Source organism: Ovis aries, chromosome 1 (assembly GCF_016772045.2).
Source record: "Ovis aries strain OAR_USU_Benz2616 breed Rambouillet chromosome 1, ARS-UI_Ramb_v3.0, whole genome shotgun sequence".
In the NCBI taxonomy this organism is placed as follows: domain Eukaryota; kingdom Metazoa; phylum Chordata; class Mammalia; order Artiodactyla; family Bovidae; genus Ovis; species Ovis aries.
The window spans coordinates 31,747,436-31,763,996 of NC_056054.1; the positions used below are offsets into that span (position 1 = coordinate 31,747,436).

At 42.1% G+C, this 16,561-nt stretch overlaps 1 protein-coding gene across 9 annotated transcripts in view; it reads right to left on the reverse strand.

Annotated features, from left to right (window-relative positions):
• The window catches only part of DAB1 (DAB adaptor protein 1), a 1,363,191-nt gene that overhangs the window by 140,814 nt on the left and 1,205,816 nt on the right, over positions 1-16,561 (reverse strand). For all 9 annotated transcript variants that reach the window (XM_027970651.3, XM_060409726.1, XM_060409705.1 and 6 more), the window contains one exon: positions 12,007-12,105. In XM_027970651.3, the coding sequence (XP_027826452.1) occupies positions 12,007-12,105 (99 nt within the window). The remainder of the gene's footprint in view (positions 1-12,006; positions 12,106-16,561) is intronic.

A 16,561-nucleotide genomic window follows, 5' to 3' on the forward strand; every position in this document is an offset into this window, starting at 1 on the left:
TGTTGTTTTGGGCTCCAAAATCTCTTCAGATGGTGACTGCAGCCATGAAATTCAAAGATGCTTACTCCTTGGAAGGAAAGTTATGACCAACCTAGACAGCATACTAAAAAGGGGAGACATTACTTTGCCAACAAAGGTCCATCTAGTCAAGGCTATGTTTTTTTCAGTAGTCATGTATGGATGATGGACTATAAAGAAAGCTGAGTGCCAAAGAATTGATGCTTTTGAACTGTGGTGTGGAGAAGACTCTTGAGAGTCCCTTGGACTGCAAGGAAGTCCAAACAGTCCATCCTAAAGGAGATTAGTCCTGAATATTCATTGGAAGGACTGATACTGAAGCTGAAGCTCCAATACTTCGGCCACCTGATGTGAAGAACTGACTCATCTGAAAAGACCCTGATGCTGGGAAAGATTGAAGGCGGGAGGAGAAGGGGATGACAGAGGATGAGATGGTTGGATGGCATCACTGACTCAATAGATGTGAGTTTGAGTAAACTCTACGAGTTGGTGATAGGCAGGGAGGCCTGACGTGCTGCAGTCCATGGGGTCGCAAAGAGTCGGACATGACTGAGAAACTGAACTGAACTGAACTGATGGTCGTTCTATTTTTAATTTTTAGGAACCTTTATATTCTTCTCATAGTGGCTGCATCAATTTACATTTCCACCAACAGTGTAAGAGGGTTCAATACAGATGATAGCCAGGCCTGGAAGCATCCTGAATGCCTGTCAACAGAGAAAGAGAGAAAGAAGACGTGGCACATTTATACGGTGGAATATTACTCAGCCATAAAGAGGATCGACATTATGCCATTTGCAGAGACGTGGACGGAGCTAGAGGCTGTCTTACACAGCGAAAGAAGTCAGAAAGAGGAAACAACAAACATCGTATATTAATGCATAGATGTGGAATCTAGAAAAATGGTATAGATGAACATATGTGAAAAGCAGAAATAGAGACACAGACATAAAGAATAAACGTATGGGCACCAATGGGAGAAAGGGCAAGTGGAATGAATTCGGAGATTGGGATTTGCATATATACACTACTCAGTAAAAAACAGGTAACTGATGACAACCTACTGCATAGCACGGGGAACTCTACTCAGTGTTACGTGGTGACAGAGAGGGGATGGACATTATGAAGTTGATTCACTTTGCTGCACAGGAGAAACTAATAACATTGTAAGACAACTTAACTCCAATTTAATTTTAAAAAAAGGAAAAGAGAAAGACCACTGCTGGGCACTGACAAGAACACGGGCCTTCCCCCCATACCAGGCTACAGTCAGTGCCCGGCTCTCTAATTTGTTGGTCACTTGGCCTTGTGTAAATCCCTTAACTTCTCTATCTCAGTTTCCCCATCTGTTTAATGGGAAAAATAATACGTAGCTGAGTTCTTAGGGCGTTGAATTAAATGAGACCAAACATGTAAAAGCAGCTACCCAGAAAATATCATCTCTTTATCTCCTTAAAGACCAAAATTCATAAAAATGATTCATTAAGGGAAAGACAGTATATTTCTGAGTTTACCGAATCTACTTGACAACATTCGTGGTCTCACTTTCCAGAGTAATATGAGCATCCTTTTCTTCTCTGTCATGAATTATCCTGTCTAAATTATCTAACAGTGGCAGCTTCCTGACAGGGCCAATTTCTAAAAATATGTTGGTTTTGAGCTATAAATTGATTTCTTATTGTGATAAATTAAAATCCAATATCATCCAACAAGACACTGAACATACAGAGGCCCAATTTTTCCCCTTAGATGTTCATTCTCTTTGATATTAAAATGGATCTGGGGCAGCTGCCAGGCTGTGGGAGCCTGAACATTGAAGTAAATGAGCAAAGAGTACAGAGATGGTAGAGACAGAAAGAGAAAAAAAGCACAGAGGAAGGAAGGTAAAGTGAGGAAGAGGAGGGAGGGAAGAGGATGCTTTCCACTTTTTGTTTTGTGAGCATCAGGGAGTGACTCAGATCTGTCCCGAGAGATGTTCAAACCTAGGTGTTTTGCACATCATTTAATAAAAGGTTCAGGAGCCACTTCCTCTCTTTGGGTTCTGAATTTCTTTACTTGTAAATGACTCACTTGTGGGTGAGTCAATGCCTAAGGGACCTTCCATCCCTGATATCCTAGGACTGAGGAACCCTGAACCATGTACATATTTTTTTCCATGCTCACTGCCTGCAAGGCAAAACTAGCATCTTTGGTACGCAGCATCTTGGGCTCCAATATCTAGCCCAAACAATCAGTATTTTGTTATAAGTTTATTTATTCATTACTTCTTCTTCCTTCCTTTCCTCTTTCATTCCATCTCTCTCTGACTTCCTCCCCCCTCTCTTCCTTCAATGTGCCATGCACATCTCTGTCACTTGCCAGGACCTGTGGTAAACCCTGCAGATACACCAATGGATGAGACCAGGTACCTCATGGAGCCTGCAGTCTGATGGAAGCATGAGTAAGCTCGTTCTGATACGGACCACCATGTGCTATGATAAAGGTGAGTGGAGGATAATGCAGGATGAATATGATAGGATTTCTTAATTCTGAGGGGAGGACACAAGAAAGCCCACATCAGAGAGAGAACAATAGAGTGTTATTATTATTTGGTTATTAATAGAACTAATAATATAATATTATTTAACATCTAGAGCTTTTTACTATAACAGGCACAATTCTATGTCTTAAGTGATTAAATTAAATCACAATTTAAATGATTAAATTAAAGTGATTAATCTTGCACCAACCCTAAAACATAGGTGCTTTGATTATCCCCATCTTACAGATGAGCTAAAGAGGTACAAAGTCATTCATAAAAACCACTGCTTTATGACCACATAGCTGGGCATGACCAGATCCAAGGCAGCTCCTTCCACTCTGTTCACTCTCTGCTGCCAGTACCACAGTGGTGAGGAGTGTGGGCTGTAGATTCAGACAGACTCAGTATGAAATGCATAAAGCCCTTAGTTTAATTAAGTACCTGGCCCAAGAAAGGTCTTGATAAGTGGTCACTATTGTCCTGTGTTGCTGTTGTTAGTGCTGTTGACATTACTGGACCTTGAGGTATTCACTGAGTGATGAAGGGCAAAGGGACGTGCAGATTGGAGAGGTCTCCTTGAGCTAGTCCTGAAAGCTGTGCGTGGTGGGTACAAGAAATGGCAAGACGGGACCCCAGCTTTCTGCTCATGCACGGATGATGCTCCCAGATCTGCTACCTTCCACGGAGCAGGGGGTGCACTGCACAGCTCTATGGGGAGCCAGTCATCACACAGTTATCAAAAACATGTCTAATTACTGTAGCCATTTCCCAGCAAAAGTCATCCCAGGCAGTGAGCCCCAAAGAAAGGGATTTTCCCCTGATTTGCACAAAGGCAGCTTACAGGTCAAGGATGACCTTACAGTCATGTCCTTACCTCTCTGTAACTAGTGCAGCTTCAGGGCCATAGAATACACTGAATAATAACTGAGCTGTAACAGACCTGATTCAACCAAAGCTCTTTGGTCTTACATTCCAGGTCTCACAACCGGGCCTGCCTATCTTCTCAGTTTTATCTCACTGATAGCAAACTCACATCCTCCAGTCCAGAATATCTGGCCATCTCTCTTCTCCACACCTGGCCTCCTTCATTGCTTTCTCATTCTAGGGCCTCAGAAAACACTTCTCATAATTCCCTTTGTCTGGTCACTCACTGGTCCTCTTATGTCTCAACTTGAAACTCTGCCCATTCTTCAAGGATCAACCCTCTGGTCCTAAATCATTCCATATCTTTTTTTTTTTTTTTTTCCAGATGGAAGAAATAATTTCTTTTTTTGAACTCTCACGATCACTTTGCATTTTTCTCTTGTTATTCTTGCCTTGAGTTTTTAATTATATATGTCTTACCTCCTAGGTTGTAGGTTTCTTGAAGAAAAGGTTTCAGGCTAGTTCATCCCCACCCAGCATGTAGAATGTCCTTTTCCCTTAATAAGTATTTGTGAAATGAATAAACCAAAGGAAATGGCAGCATGATCTATACATGGATTCTTAACCTTATCTGATGAAAAACCTCCTTTTTATATAACAGTACCTTGTATCTTACTGTATTGTCTGGTAATGATTATATAATCTAACTACACACATAAAGTTTAAGCAAATCAAAATGTCCTAATTAAAACATAAATTAAAAAAAAGATGATTTCTGATCAAAAATAATGTGTTTCTATATATAAAGGCTTAGTTACAACTACAAATGAAGAACATAATGACAATGAGCCTTCTTTTAATTAATGACTAAATTTTGGTTTAAGAAAGCATTCAACCATCACTGACTCAAAGGACACGAGTCTGACCAAACTCTGAGAGATAGTGAAAGGCAGGGAAGCTTGGTATGCTGCAGTCCATGGGGTTAAAAAGAATTGGACACAACTTAGCAACTGAAGAGTAACTTTCCTTTATATTTGACATTTATAAAGAAGAGTCAAATAAGTCCAGATAAAAGGTCAGTTTTCATTCCAATCTCAAAGAAAGACAATGCCAAAGAATGCTCAAACTACCGCATAATTGCACTCATCTCACACGCTAGTAAAGTAATGCTCAAAATTCTCCAAGCCAGGCTTCAGCAATACATAAACCGTGAACTTCCAGATGTTTAAGCTGGTTTTAGAAAAGGCAGAGGAACCAGAGATCAAATTGCCAACATCCGCTGGATCATGGAAAAAGCAAGAGAGTTCAAGAAAAACATCTACTTCTGCTTTATTGACTATGCCAAAGCCTTTGTGTCGATCACAATAAACTGGAAAATTCTGAAAGAGATGGGAATATCAGACCACCTGACCTGCCTCTTGAGAAATCTGTATGCAGGTCAGGAAGCAACTGGACATGGGACAACAGACTGGTTCCAAATAGGAAAAGGAGTATGTCAAGGCTGTATATTGTCACCCTGCTTATTTAACTTATATGCAGAGTACACCATGAGAAACGCTGGGCTGGAGGAAGCACAAGCTGGAATCAAGATTACCAGGAGAATCTCCACACTGTTCTCCATAGTGGCTGTATTAGTTTGCATTCCCACCAACATTGTAAGAGGGTTCTCTTTTCTCCACACACTCTCCAGCATTTATTGCTTGTAGACTTTTGGATCACAGCCATTCTGACTCGTGTGAAATGGTACCTCATTGTGGTTTTTATTTGCATTTCTCTGATAATGAGTGTTCGATGTAGGATACAGGATGCTTGGGGCTGGTGCACTGGGATGAACCAGAAGGATGGTACGGGGAGGGAGGTGGGTTCAGGATGGGGAACACATGTATATCTGTGGCAGATTCATGTTGATGTATGGAAAAACCAACACAATATTGTAAAGTAATTAGCCTCCAATTAAAATAAATAAATTTAAATTAAAAAAAAAGATTACTGGGAGAAATATCAATAACCTCAGATATGCAGATGACACCACCCTTAGGGCAGAAAGTGAAGAAGAACTAAAGAGCCTCTTGATGATAGTGAAAGAGGAGAGTGAAAAGTTGGCTTAAAGCTCAACGTTCAGAAAACAAAGATCTTGATGTCTGGTCCCATCACTCCATGGGAAATAGATGGGAAACAGTGGAAACAGTGGCTGACTTTATTTTTTGGCGGTTCCAAAATCAGTGCAGATGGTGACTGCAGCCATGATATTACAAGATGCTTACTCCTTGGAAGGAAAGTTATGACCAACCTAGACAGCATATTAAAAAGCAGAGACATTACTTTGCCAACAAAGGTCTGTCTACTCAAGACTATAGCTTTTTCAGTAGTCATGTATGGATGTGAGAGTTGGACTGTAAAGAAAGCTGAGCACTGAAGAATTGATGTTTTTCAACTGTGGTGTTGGAGAAGACCCTGAGAGTCCCTTGGACTGCAAGGAGATCCAACCAGTCCATCCTAAAGGAGATCAGTCCTGGGTGTTCATTGGAAGGACTGATGTTGAAGCTGAAACTCCAATACTTCGGCCACCTGATGTGAACAGTTGACTCATCTGAAAAGACCCTGATGCTGGGAAAGATTGAAGGTGGGAGGAGAAGGGGATGACAGAGGATGAGATGGTTAGATGACATCACCAATTCAATGCACATGAGTTTGAGTGAACTCTGGGAGTTGGTGATGGACAGGGAGGCCTGGTGTGCTGTGGTCCATGGGGTCGCAAAGAGTCGGAAACAACTGAGCGACTGAACTGAACTGTGAACATGATGGCTAGATATGGAACTGTTGGAGCTGCGCCCTATTGTAGACTTTGAGCAATCACAGGGGAGTGGTTTTCCAAAGTGACCACCGACTCTTGGTGAGTTTCCATCAAAACAAAGCACATCTTTCTGTTTAGGTGCACTCTGGAAAATGCACTATTATGAATATGAAGTTACATTTTTATTTGGAGAGTTGGGTTTTACATTCAGATAATTATAAATAAATTTTTCACGTACATGAAAATGTGGTAAGGCATTTAAAGTCATATAACCAGGAAATGTTTGTATTGTGTGTGAATGTTTGTACGTTGTGGAGTGTCTAGCATCCTTGCCTCTAGTGATTTCCTATATAAGCACCCCCTTCCCCAAAAGTTGTGAACACCCGAAATGCCTACATTAAGTTCCAAAACAGCCCTTATGGGTATGGAACCAGTCAAGTGCAGAATCTCTGGGGTAAAAGAAACAGAACAAGCTTAGGGTTACAAATGTGAATTTAAATTCAATTTCTGCTGCTCAGTGTAGCCTCAGGCAAGCCACACACTCCACTTATATTTTAGATGACTCATCTGTAAAACATTTAGTCACTCAGTCATGTCCAACTCCATGGACTATAGCCTGCCAGGCTCCTCTGTCCATGGAATTCTCCTTCAGGCAAGAATACTGGAGTAGCTAGCCATTCTCTTCTCCAGGGAATGTCCTCAACCCAGGGATCAAACCTGGGTCTTCTTCATTGCAGGCAGATTCTTTACTGTCTGAGCCCCCAGGGAAGCTTCATCTGTAAAAGGAGGGTAATAAAACCTCCAAGAATTGTTGGGTGTCAAATTAGACAGGATCATGAAAGCCTGTCTACAGACCTGCTGTAGACCATATGGTCTTGCTTAGAGGCTAATCACCATATCCAGTCCCTGAGAGTCCTGTGTACTGCTTCAGCAGCTCTCAGGATGACAGGGTATCCCAGGTCCCAGCATCTGCTTTGTAGCCCCTTCATCCTCCTTCCTGTCTCCCTCCCTAGGACCACCTTCCTTTGCTCCACCTCAGCTGCTCTCCCCAAGTCCATTCCAAATATTGTTAGAAATAAGGGGAGAACAGTCCTGCTTTTGATGAGATACAAACAAGGGTAATATCTGGTTTTCACAGAAAAATAAGAGTTTAAACCAGTTCTGAAATGTAAGTGCAGCCATTGCATTTGAACATCATCTCAGAGGTTAAAGCGTCTGCCTGCAATGCAGGAGACCTGGGTTCGATCCCTGGGTTGGGAAGGTCCCCTGGAGAAGGAAATGGCAACCCACTCCAGTATTCTTGCCTGGAGAATCCCATGGGCGGAGGAGCCTGGTGGGCTACAGTCCATGGGGTCGCAAAGAGTCGGACACGACTGAGTGACTTCACTTTCACTTTCACCCCTCTGTTATGAGGGACGATATTCAACCTTGGGCCACTCTCCACCTCTCCCCTGTTATGCCCTAGTTGTTCTGCATACACTTGCTGATTCATGATCATTAAGTCATTTTAGTTTGTGTGCTATAGGTACTACTGAGCACCTACTATGTGGACTTCAAGTGCTAACCAGATATATAAGAGTGATGAGCAAAAATACACAGCCTTGTTACCCTGTGTGTTGATACACATGTTCAATAAATATTTCCTGAAGGAAAGAATGAACACATGTGCGTGCACACACACCTTTCTCCTTTAGACATCTGTACATTTAGAAATACGTTTTCCTCTTCCCTTACTTGCTTATCTGGTCCTCTCCAATTCACTGCTCCATAGCTAAATCAGTGTGCCATTTTCTGTGCAAACTTTCCTGATTAATTCAAGCAAAGCTCTATCTCCATCCCCTGAGTACTGACAACTCCATTCACACCTGTGTCTCAGCACGTGTCAGTTCATTTTGTGAGTCTGGTTTCACCACCTCAGGGACAAGGACACATCTTCTTCATCTTTGAATCCTCAGGAAACAGAACATTATGTAGCACAGAACAAGCATCCACTGCAGTCTTTCCTGACCACATGGTAACCATGGTTACCCTGTCAACATTCTACCCACAAGACAGTCCCAGCGGTAACTCCACCCCTATTATCTTCACTCAGGAAAGCTCATTAAAATGAAAGTGAATAATGATGACAGTAAAACAGGGATAATACTGAATCTGCTCTAATACATATGAAAGGAAATCATTTATAAACTTTGAGATTGCTACGGTCTGTTTGCTGCTGCTGCTGCTGCTGCTGCTAAGTCACTGCGGTTGCGTCTGACTCTGAGTGTGTGCTCAAACTTCATATGCTGAAATTCGATGGCATTAATATTAGGAGGTGGGGCCTTTGCAAGGTGATTAGGTCATGAGGGTGGAGCCCTGATACATGGGATTAGTGCCCTTATAAAAGAGGCCCTAGAAGGCATCCTCCCTCTCCCACCATGAGAAGACACAGTGAAAAGGCACTATCTACGAGAAAGTGGGCTCTCACCAGACTTCAAATCCTGGGGCCAGGATCCTGAGCTTTCCTGCCTCTAGAACTGTGAAATAAATGTCTGTTGTTTATAAGCCACCTAGTGTATAATGTTTCTGTTTTAGGAGTCCAAATACTAAGAAAAATAGGTAATTATTAGTTGTACCTTACTAGCACCAAGGACTTTGGGTTTGAATCTCAGCTCTGCCATTTGAGCACAGTATAATTAAATTGATTGGGCCTCAGTGTTCTCATCTGTAAAATGGTGCTAATAATAGCACTTTATAGAATTGCTATAATGTACATAATATGCATAAAATGGTGCACATAATAGTGACAAATCAGTGCCAGCTAAACTAAGTGAACAAGCAAAATCCATTTGTGACTGGCAACAGAATGTGGTATTATCTTGAAAAGTTGAATCAGACCACTGCCCTCTATCCCGAGACACAGACTTAAATTTAGGCTCCTGCAATATTTATGATTTTTAATGGCATACATAATAATAATATGGTAGATAAAATTGCAAGTGAGGAGAGAAGAAAGCTAGTGAGTTTCCCTGGAAAGAGACAGCATTTGGGATTAGAAGGTCTGATTTGAGTTTCCAGTCAAATCAGGAATAATCCCAGAATTTCAATTTCCTTATTTGTGAAATGAAGATGACATCACTCCCACACTGGTCTGCTTTGAGAACCTAGTCACATACTGACATGAAACCATTTCTGCTTCTAATTTGCTATTGTTCCTACTATTACTAGTAACAGTGAGCTCATTTATGACATTTTCTGCATTCTCACTGATACTTTTGATATATTAGCAATACCTAGATATCTGGACATATGGACAGCTTTTGATATTGATTTATTTCCTGCAACATAGTACTAATAAAATTTACTCACATAAGGATTGGGATCAAGAACCCCTTTGAAATTCAAGACAAGGTGTAAATTGCTGCAAAGGGTCTCTTTAATTGGGATCAAAACATTTTTGACAGCTTTTGGATTTTTAAAATTCTAGCTATTGTCACGTTCTGCTAATGTTTCTTTTCTTGGTTTTGAAAAAAATAGCACAGCCAAGCTTGAACAGGAATACTTCTGACATGATAAACAACTAAAATTTGTCATTCCAAATGAAAAAGACCCAGTTTTCCACTTCTTTGATAAGTAGGACAAAACACCACTGAGACTCTTATTCTGCAAAATTCAGTTGGGTCCCTGCTGGGCAACGACAACAGTTTAGTAAATTGTTCATGCTCATAACCTCCAATGGAGGTTTTGAAAAACCTCCAGTTATCTGAAGATAAGTCACATCCAATAGGGATGGATTTAAAGGAGAAACAAACTATCAAAACTAGTCTGGGGAATCGACTAAGATGTGTCTTTGGTCAACACCTCAACTTCTACTTGACTTCCTTCCACAATATCTCCATCGTATGACTGTTGCTTGAATCCTCCAAGGGATGGTGTACTCACTTGCACAGAAGGTGGTCCATCTCAATGCTGAACAGCTCTGACTTGTGGGAAACTCTTCTTCCTCATAAACTGAAACTGCTTCCTAGAAACTTCTATCACCAAGTCTTGGTTCTGTTCCCTGGGTCACACAGAACACTGAACAAGTCTTTGGAGAGATCAACCCTGCTAATACAGAGTGCCTTGCCCCACACTCACCTCTACTTCAGGCTTAAATGTTCAGCCCTCTCTACCAGTCTTCCCTAGACTTGTGTTAAGACAAATTTACAAGCTATGGTTGCAAAAGCCCTAAGGTAAAAGCCTAAGGTAAGTCAGCAGACTAAGTCAGACAGATAACATTTAATTCTGCCTTCATCCAGAATCTCCACTAGGATATGACATTTTTTTCCCCACAAAGCCAAATGGCTTTGAGCCGAAATGATGATTTTTCAGGTATTTTTTGTGTGTGTCCCAAGAAAGAATCAAAAATCACATTTCAAGGTTTGGTGGTATCTTTCTTTGGGGCCAGTTTAGCCACCCTTGAGTGAGGATTTAGATAAAAGTAAAGAATATAAATTACCTCTACTCATTAGTTAAAGTTTGGTGATTAGGACTGTTTGATGGTGGGGTACATGACGGAATAACAAGACCCCAAAACACAAGAATAAAAAGTAAGATATACAAGATAAAGTATCTGATACTCTATCCCTGTCATTTCTGTCCCTTTGGTGATGCCAGTGTCATGGTGATGGGCAGGTGTGGACTTGGGAAGAGACTGGAGATGATGACATATATCAGGGTATATGAATCCTTGTGAAAGTATCTCTCACTTCGGCATGACCCACATTACTTAGTTCACTCCCATGAAGGATGATAAAGGATGAATAATATCCTCCAAGTTTCTACAGTTCCAAAGCTCTCTGCCCCCTTTGTGTTACCCAGGATCCCACAAGGCCATGGCGTGTCTGTGCTATTACTAATCAGGAGTAACTTTTCTTCAAGAAAAATAATTTTTTTTTACTATTAAATTATCATCCTGCTAACCTTATTGTCTCTTAATATGAGTCAGAACAAAGGGGGAAATCTGTAATGCAAAATGACACGGTTAAGTAGCTTGGTTAACTGAGTATTGTTTATACACTGCTTGATAAACTACCTGTGAAGTTCACAGGACGTGATATAGGTGGAAGTATGTTAGACGCTATAAAGCACTGAGTGGATAAAAGAAAATCGTGTCCATCTGACTCCTGCTCTCTGGACAAAACAGATCATAAAAACCTTTTCTCTTTTTCCCTTACCATCAACGAACAGCGTCAACAATGCTAGGCAAGTCCTGGGGATAAACCTAGGAGCTAATTGCTGCCAGGAGGTGGATGAAAATACAAACCACATCTTCAGTGGGTTCAACACACAGATCAGCCCTTACATTTCCTCATCATGCAGTGATAGATTTTTTTTTAACATTGAAAACTCCATTTATTCTTTCTGATGACACCAATTGCGAGGTGCCACAGGTTCAATTCAAGGGAGTCTGAATGCTTTGACCAAGTCAAAAGACCCCCGTACATCTCCCTCTAGGACGCATGTCATTAAAGTTGCCAACACACAAGGAAATTTAACTGAAACTGTCACATTACCCACTGCTCTTCAAAGCACATCAATCTCCCATTGCATTACCAGGACTGTGTGACACTTTTATCCCAATTACACTGTAAGAAACACGGTGCAGTCATACTGTGGCCAAGTCAGGGAAGGGCCTCCCTTTGATGAACGATCACAGTTGATCAAGTTTGTCAGTTGCTTTATGTGTTTTTATGCTTGTTTGATATTCCTGCCCAGAAGAGCGGAGGCTTTTAAGGGCACATCTGTCAATGGATTCAATTTCACCATGCCATGTGATTCTTTTACTTACCCCTGTCTTCTCATCAAAGATTTTGATTCCTCCAAAGGAGATGGTTAAAAAGATTTTCTGTTTGTGTTCTCCTTTGGAACGAGCGCCAGCAACAACGCCCTGTTGAAAAGAAGGATGTGGTTTTTACTTTCGTGTTTTCATTTGAAAATTCCCTCTGGTCCTAAAGGCATGTCAGATACCATGAACCAATGCCACCAATCACGCACACTCTTTTTCCTCCCCACTTCCATACTATCTTTCCCAATGGGCTTGCATCCTCTTGACGTTTCAGGGTAACACTTGTCCTCACTGCTCAAAAACTGTATAAACAAATATCGGAATACAGAGTGCCTACTTTGTGCCTAGATAGTCGGCTCAGAATCTGAGATCCTAGGATAAACACAATATGGTTTTCTTGTTAAGATCTTTTCTGGGTTTTGTATTAGATATGGTTTTAACCTTTTAAATAAAGATGAGTCATGGGATATGTTCCTAAATGTGATTTTAATTTCATACTTCTGGAAAAAACTTTTCCTATGAATTAATTATAGAGATTAAAAAGAAAAGAAAAAATATTGCCAGACTGCGTCTCAAGTGTGTTTAGCAAAATGTGATCGTCCTCTGCCTGTGGCTTGAGTTTTTAACCCACACATTTTGCATGCTCTTCTACCATTTTCCCAATCATTCTTGTGGTTTCAAGAAAAGCACCTACCAAGAGCTTCTATTTCTCAAAAACCTGTTTCCACGTTTCCAAAATTTTTTTTTTTTTTTTTACTATACTGAAGATACGTGTATGAGTCCATTAGAAGGTAAATGTCACAAAAGGTGGGTATGTTACTCTGCTCACTACTCTCTCTCTAGTGCCTAGGACAGTCCCTGGAGGGTGGGAGGCACTCAAGAAATTATGATATGAATGTGCTATCAAGAGTCCCTTCCAAAGTTGATATGATGCAAGTTAAGAGTGAAAACACTTGCTTCTTAAATTAGCCTCTGTGGTGGCCAATTATAGGCAAGCACAGGCTTCCCTTGTGGCTCAGCTGGTAGAGAATCTGCCTGCGATGTAGGAGACCTGGGTTTGATCCCTGGGTTGGGAAGATCCCCTGGAGAAGGGAAAGGCTACCTACTCTGGTATTCTGGCCTGGAGAATTCTGTGGACTGTATAGTCCTTAGGGTTGCAAAGTCAGATACGACTGAGAGGCTTTCACTTTTCACGGGCATCATACTAGGGTATGACTCAGAGGATGAGGACATTCAAGGGCTTTATGCTCTAGGACTGTTGCAGACTGTGCATTAGGTGTTTTGAAGCTTCTAACCCTTTCATCCCTACTAGCTTCCACAGAAGGGGAGATTAAGTCCATCTTTCACCAGTAATCATTCTGGGCTTTTTTCGGAGTAGTAAAGTCTAAAATAATAATGATTTCATATTCCCAAGAGAAAAAAGTCCTTTGTGTTGTTCTCAGCACAGCATGTTCTGGAACAGAGTCAGCAGTATGACCAGCACAAGGAAGGGGCATTCTCTTAAGGTTGTGTGATTATACTCACTTTGGGTACTGGAAATAGTCTATGGAATCGAAACATCTGGATTATACTTCTGGCTGTGATCTTGGACAAATGACTTAACTCCTAGCTCTGCTTCCTTGAATGTAAATACTTCTCTTGCATGTTTGAGAAAAGGAAATGAAAACGTATGGAAAGTACCTAGTACATTGTGCCTGGTACACTGTAGGGTGTCATAACCAACCCTCAGCATTTGTGGTCCAGTTTCGGTTTGGGAACTAGTAACAAGAAATTCACTCCCTCGGAAGTCACCCATTCATCCTCAGGTACCTCCGACATACAGATATACAGAATGTTAGAGTCACAGGAAACCTTGAAAGTAATCAGTCTAAATTTCTGAACCGACAGCTGAGAAAAATGATGTTCGATAAGCCAGGTAGACAGTTCCAAGATGGTACAGAGAACTGGTTAGAAAGTTGAGACCACACATCCACTTTCAACACTCTTGGTGCAAGAGTCATTACTTCCTTACATATGTCTTCTTTCTAATAAGCCCAGAGCTCTTTCCTGTAATCCTACCTGGTGTTACTCTTTTGACCTTTAGGGATGTACCCACTGACATAAGATCCCTCCTCCAATGACTGCCCTTTACATAGTTACAGGGTGACTTACTCCAAGTGAAGCCCTCTGTGTCTTCAACCCCTCCTCCTGTTCAAAGGTCTCTAGATTCCTCAATGTGCTGCTTGCTTTCCCATAAATTCACTGAGAGATGGTTTTATGGCCATGGGAGAAGGCTCAGAGTCTTTGCAATCCCAGGGGTAGTTCTTATTTCTCTTCAGTGTCACCCAAGCAAAGATGCTATCTCTGACCCCTCTACCCTCCACTCCAAACTGCATCTGATCTTTCTCCCTGCATCTTTTCCCCTTATAGACCCCTCTGGCATACTGTATATTCATTTGTTGATTGTCTGCCTCTGTCCAATAGGACAAAAGCTCCACAGGCATAATGGGAACTCTGTTTTATTCATTCTGCGTGCTCAGCGTCAAGAATGGAGACTGGAATAAAAAAGGCACTCAAACAAGTGAAGTGACTCTCCCCTCACTCAAGTAGTGAACAATCTAGGTTTTGAACCTATGAAAACCTTGATTTTGAGATCTGTGTTCTTAGTTTGATTTGGAGAAAAGTAATTGATGCTGCCATCCCTCTGCAGCCTGACCTTCAACTTCAGGATCCAGAAGTATGCAAAAGAGAGAACAAGAAGTAGTCCTGTTATAAACGGAGGCATTGGAAGGACTGTGGCAATGGGTAGGGAGCCTCTCTTTCTTGTCTGAGTCCTTCCAACGTGAAGACATCACAGTTCCTCTGGTCAAAAAGAGTGGCTGTAACGACCCCATCTCCGAAATAGTCCTAACAACCCCCAGCTCTTGGAATTACCTAACATCAAACAGCACTAATTCCCAACACACAGTGATGCTGACTAGCTAATGCTACCCTTCACTTCCTGTTCCAAATGGTTCCAAGAATTCCCTGGCAGTATATGGCTGCAGGTAAAGAGGGATAGGAAGAGCATGTTTGAGAGCATTTCCGCTTGGGACTGTTGGTGATACAGCTTCCCAGGACAAATACAAGAGAGAAGGATGATGTACATGGTACAATCTTTGGGGAAAATAAACTCCAGTTCTACCAAGCACATTTCTCCTGTGAGACACAACCCTGAGTGAAGCCCTGAAAAACTACTTGAAGTCCAAGCAAGCCTGCCACCAGACAGCCTGCCGGAGGGTCACACCTCCCCATGGTGTTTTGCAGAGCCGACGGAGGATCAGGTGACAGGGCTGGTTGGATAATTAGAAGATATGTATATAGGCATCTTTTGGGGTTTCTGGGTTTAATATTAGCCACCTGGCCTATGAAGTCATTGTTGGGAACCTGGAAATGAGAGTCAGGTGTTTTCTGGGTATCTACCAAGTGGAAGGAGTCCTCTTACATGTTACATAATTTAGCTCACCCCACAATCCTAGGAAGGAAGGATTACCTCCCTTATTTTACATATGACAAAATGTCAGGGGGTCAAGTGACTGCCCTAAACCTTGTGGGACGAAGAAGACATAGAGGGAATTCCAACAGCAATCTTTTGAATTTCAATGTTAGGGTCCCTTCCTCTGGAAGGGTTCTATGGGGTAGCATGGATGAAAAAGAGGTGGAACCCCCAGCTTCCAGATGCAGTAGTGAAGGAGAACTCTAAGTGAGATTACTCGTACTTTTAACAAGAGCAAACCATGCATGTACTGCACGTATCACGGGGTGCAGCATGCAAGGAGAGCCAGCAAACTTGACTGACCATCACCAATGGTACTAGTCCTGATACTATGAAACAATGCCATGTGCTGGGCACTGTGTGGAATGACTGATACAGGCATCCCTGAGGGAGTCACACCGAGGCAGCATCTTACTGAAGGAAGGTATCCACACAGACGGGGTCAGGCACACCAGGCAGGATTGATCTGTCCAGTCAGGGATTGCCATGAGAGTCCAATAAGATGCTGCACAGGGAAGAACTGAGACTTCACGCAGCAGGGTGCATGCCCGTGATGGGATGACTGTGATCCCCAGGGAACAGGTCAAGCAGGTGAGCCCACATAACAGGCTGCAGGCCTAGCATATATCTAGAATGGTATGTCAGAAAGCTCCATGAACTAAACCTGGTCTCCAGTCTCAGCCCTAGTAGTTAAATCAGCTGTACAGTCTCTGGGGGAAAACTCATGGTAAGTTTCACTTTTTCCCAGTTAAGAAGGGGATACAGATACCTTCCTCACTTTACACCCAGAGACTGGCCCCTGAGCTTTGCACTTTCAGGTCCTCTGAGCATCCCGTCCTCTGGATTCCACCAAGGAAGGCACAGACAGGACATCAGAGCGGGGGAAGGAGAGAGGTCCAGGTATTTCTTTCTTCGTCCTTCCCATCCCTGTTCTACAATTTCCAGCAGTAGCTATATTTTTCTTGGCAAGGGGACTTCCTCCTCAACCCCACCCTCCCTGGGTTCCAGTTAACATCTCTCCGTGGGGTGGAACAGCTTCCCACT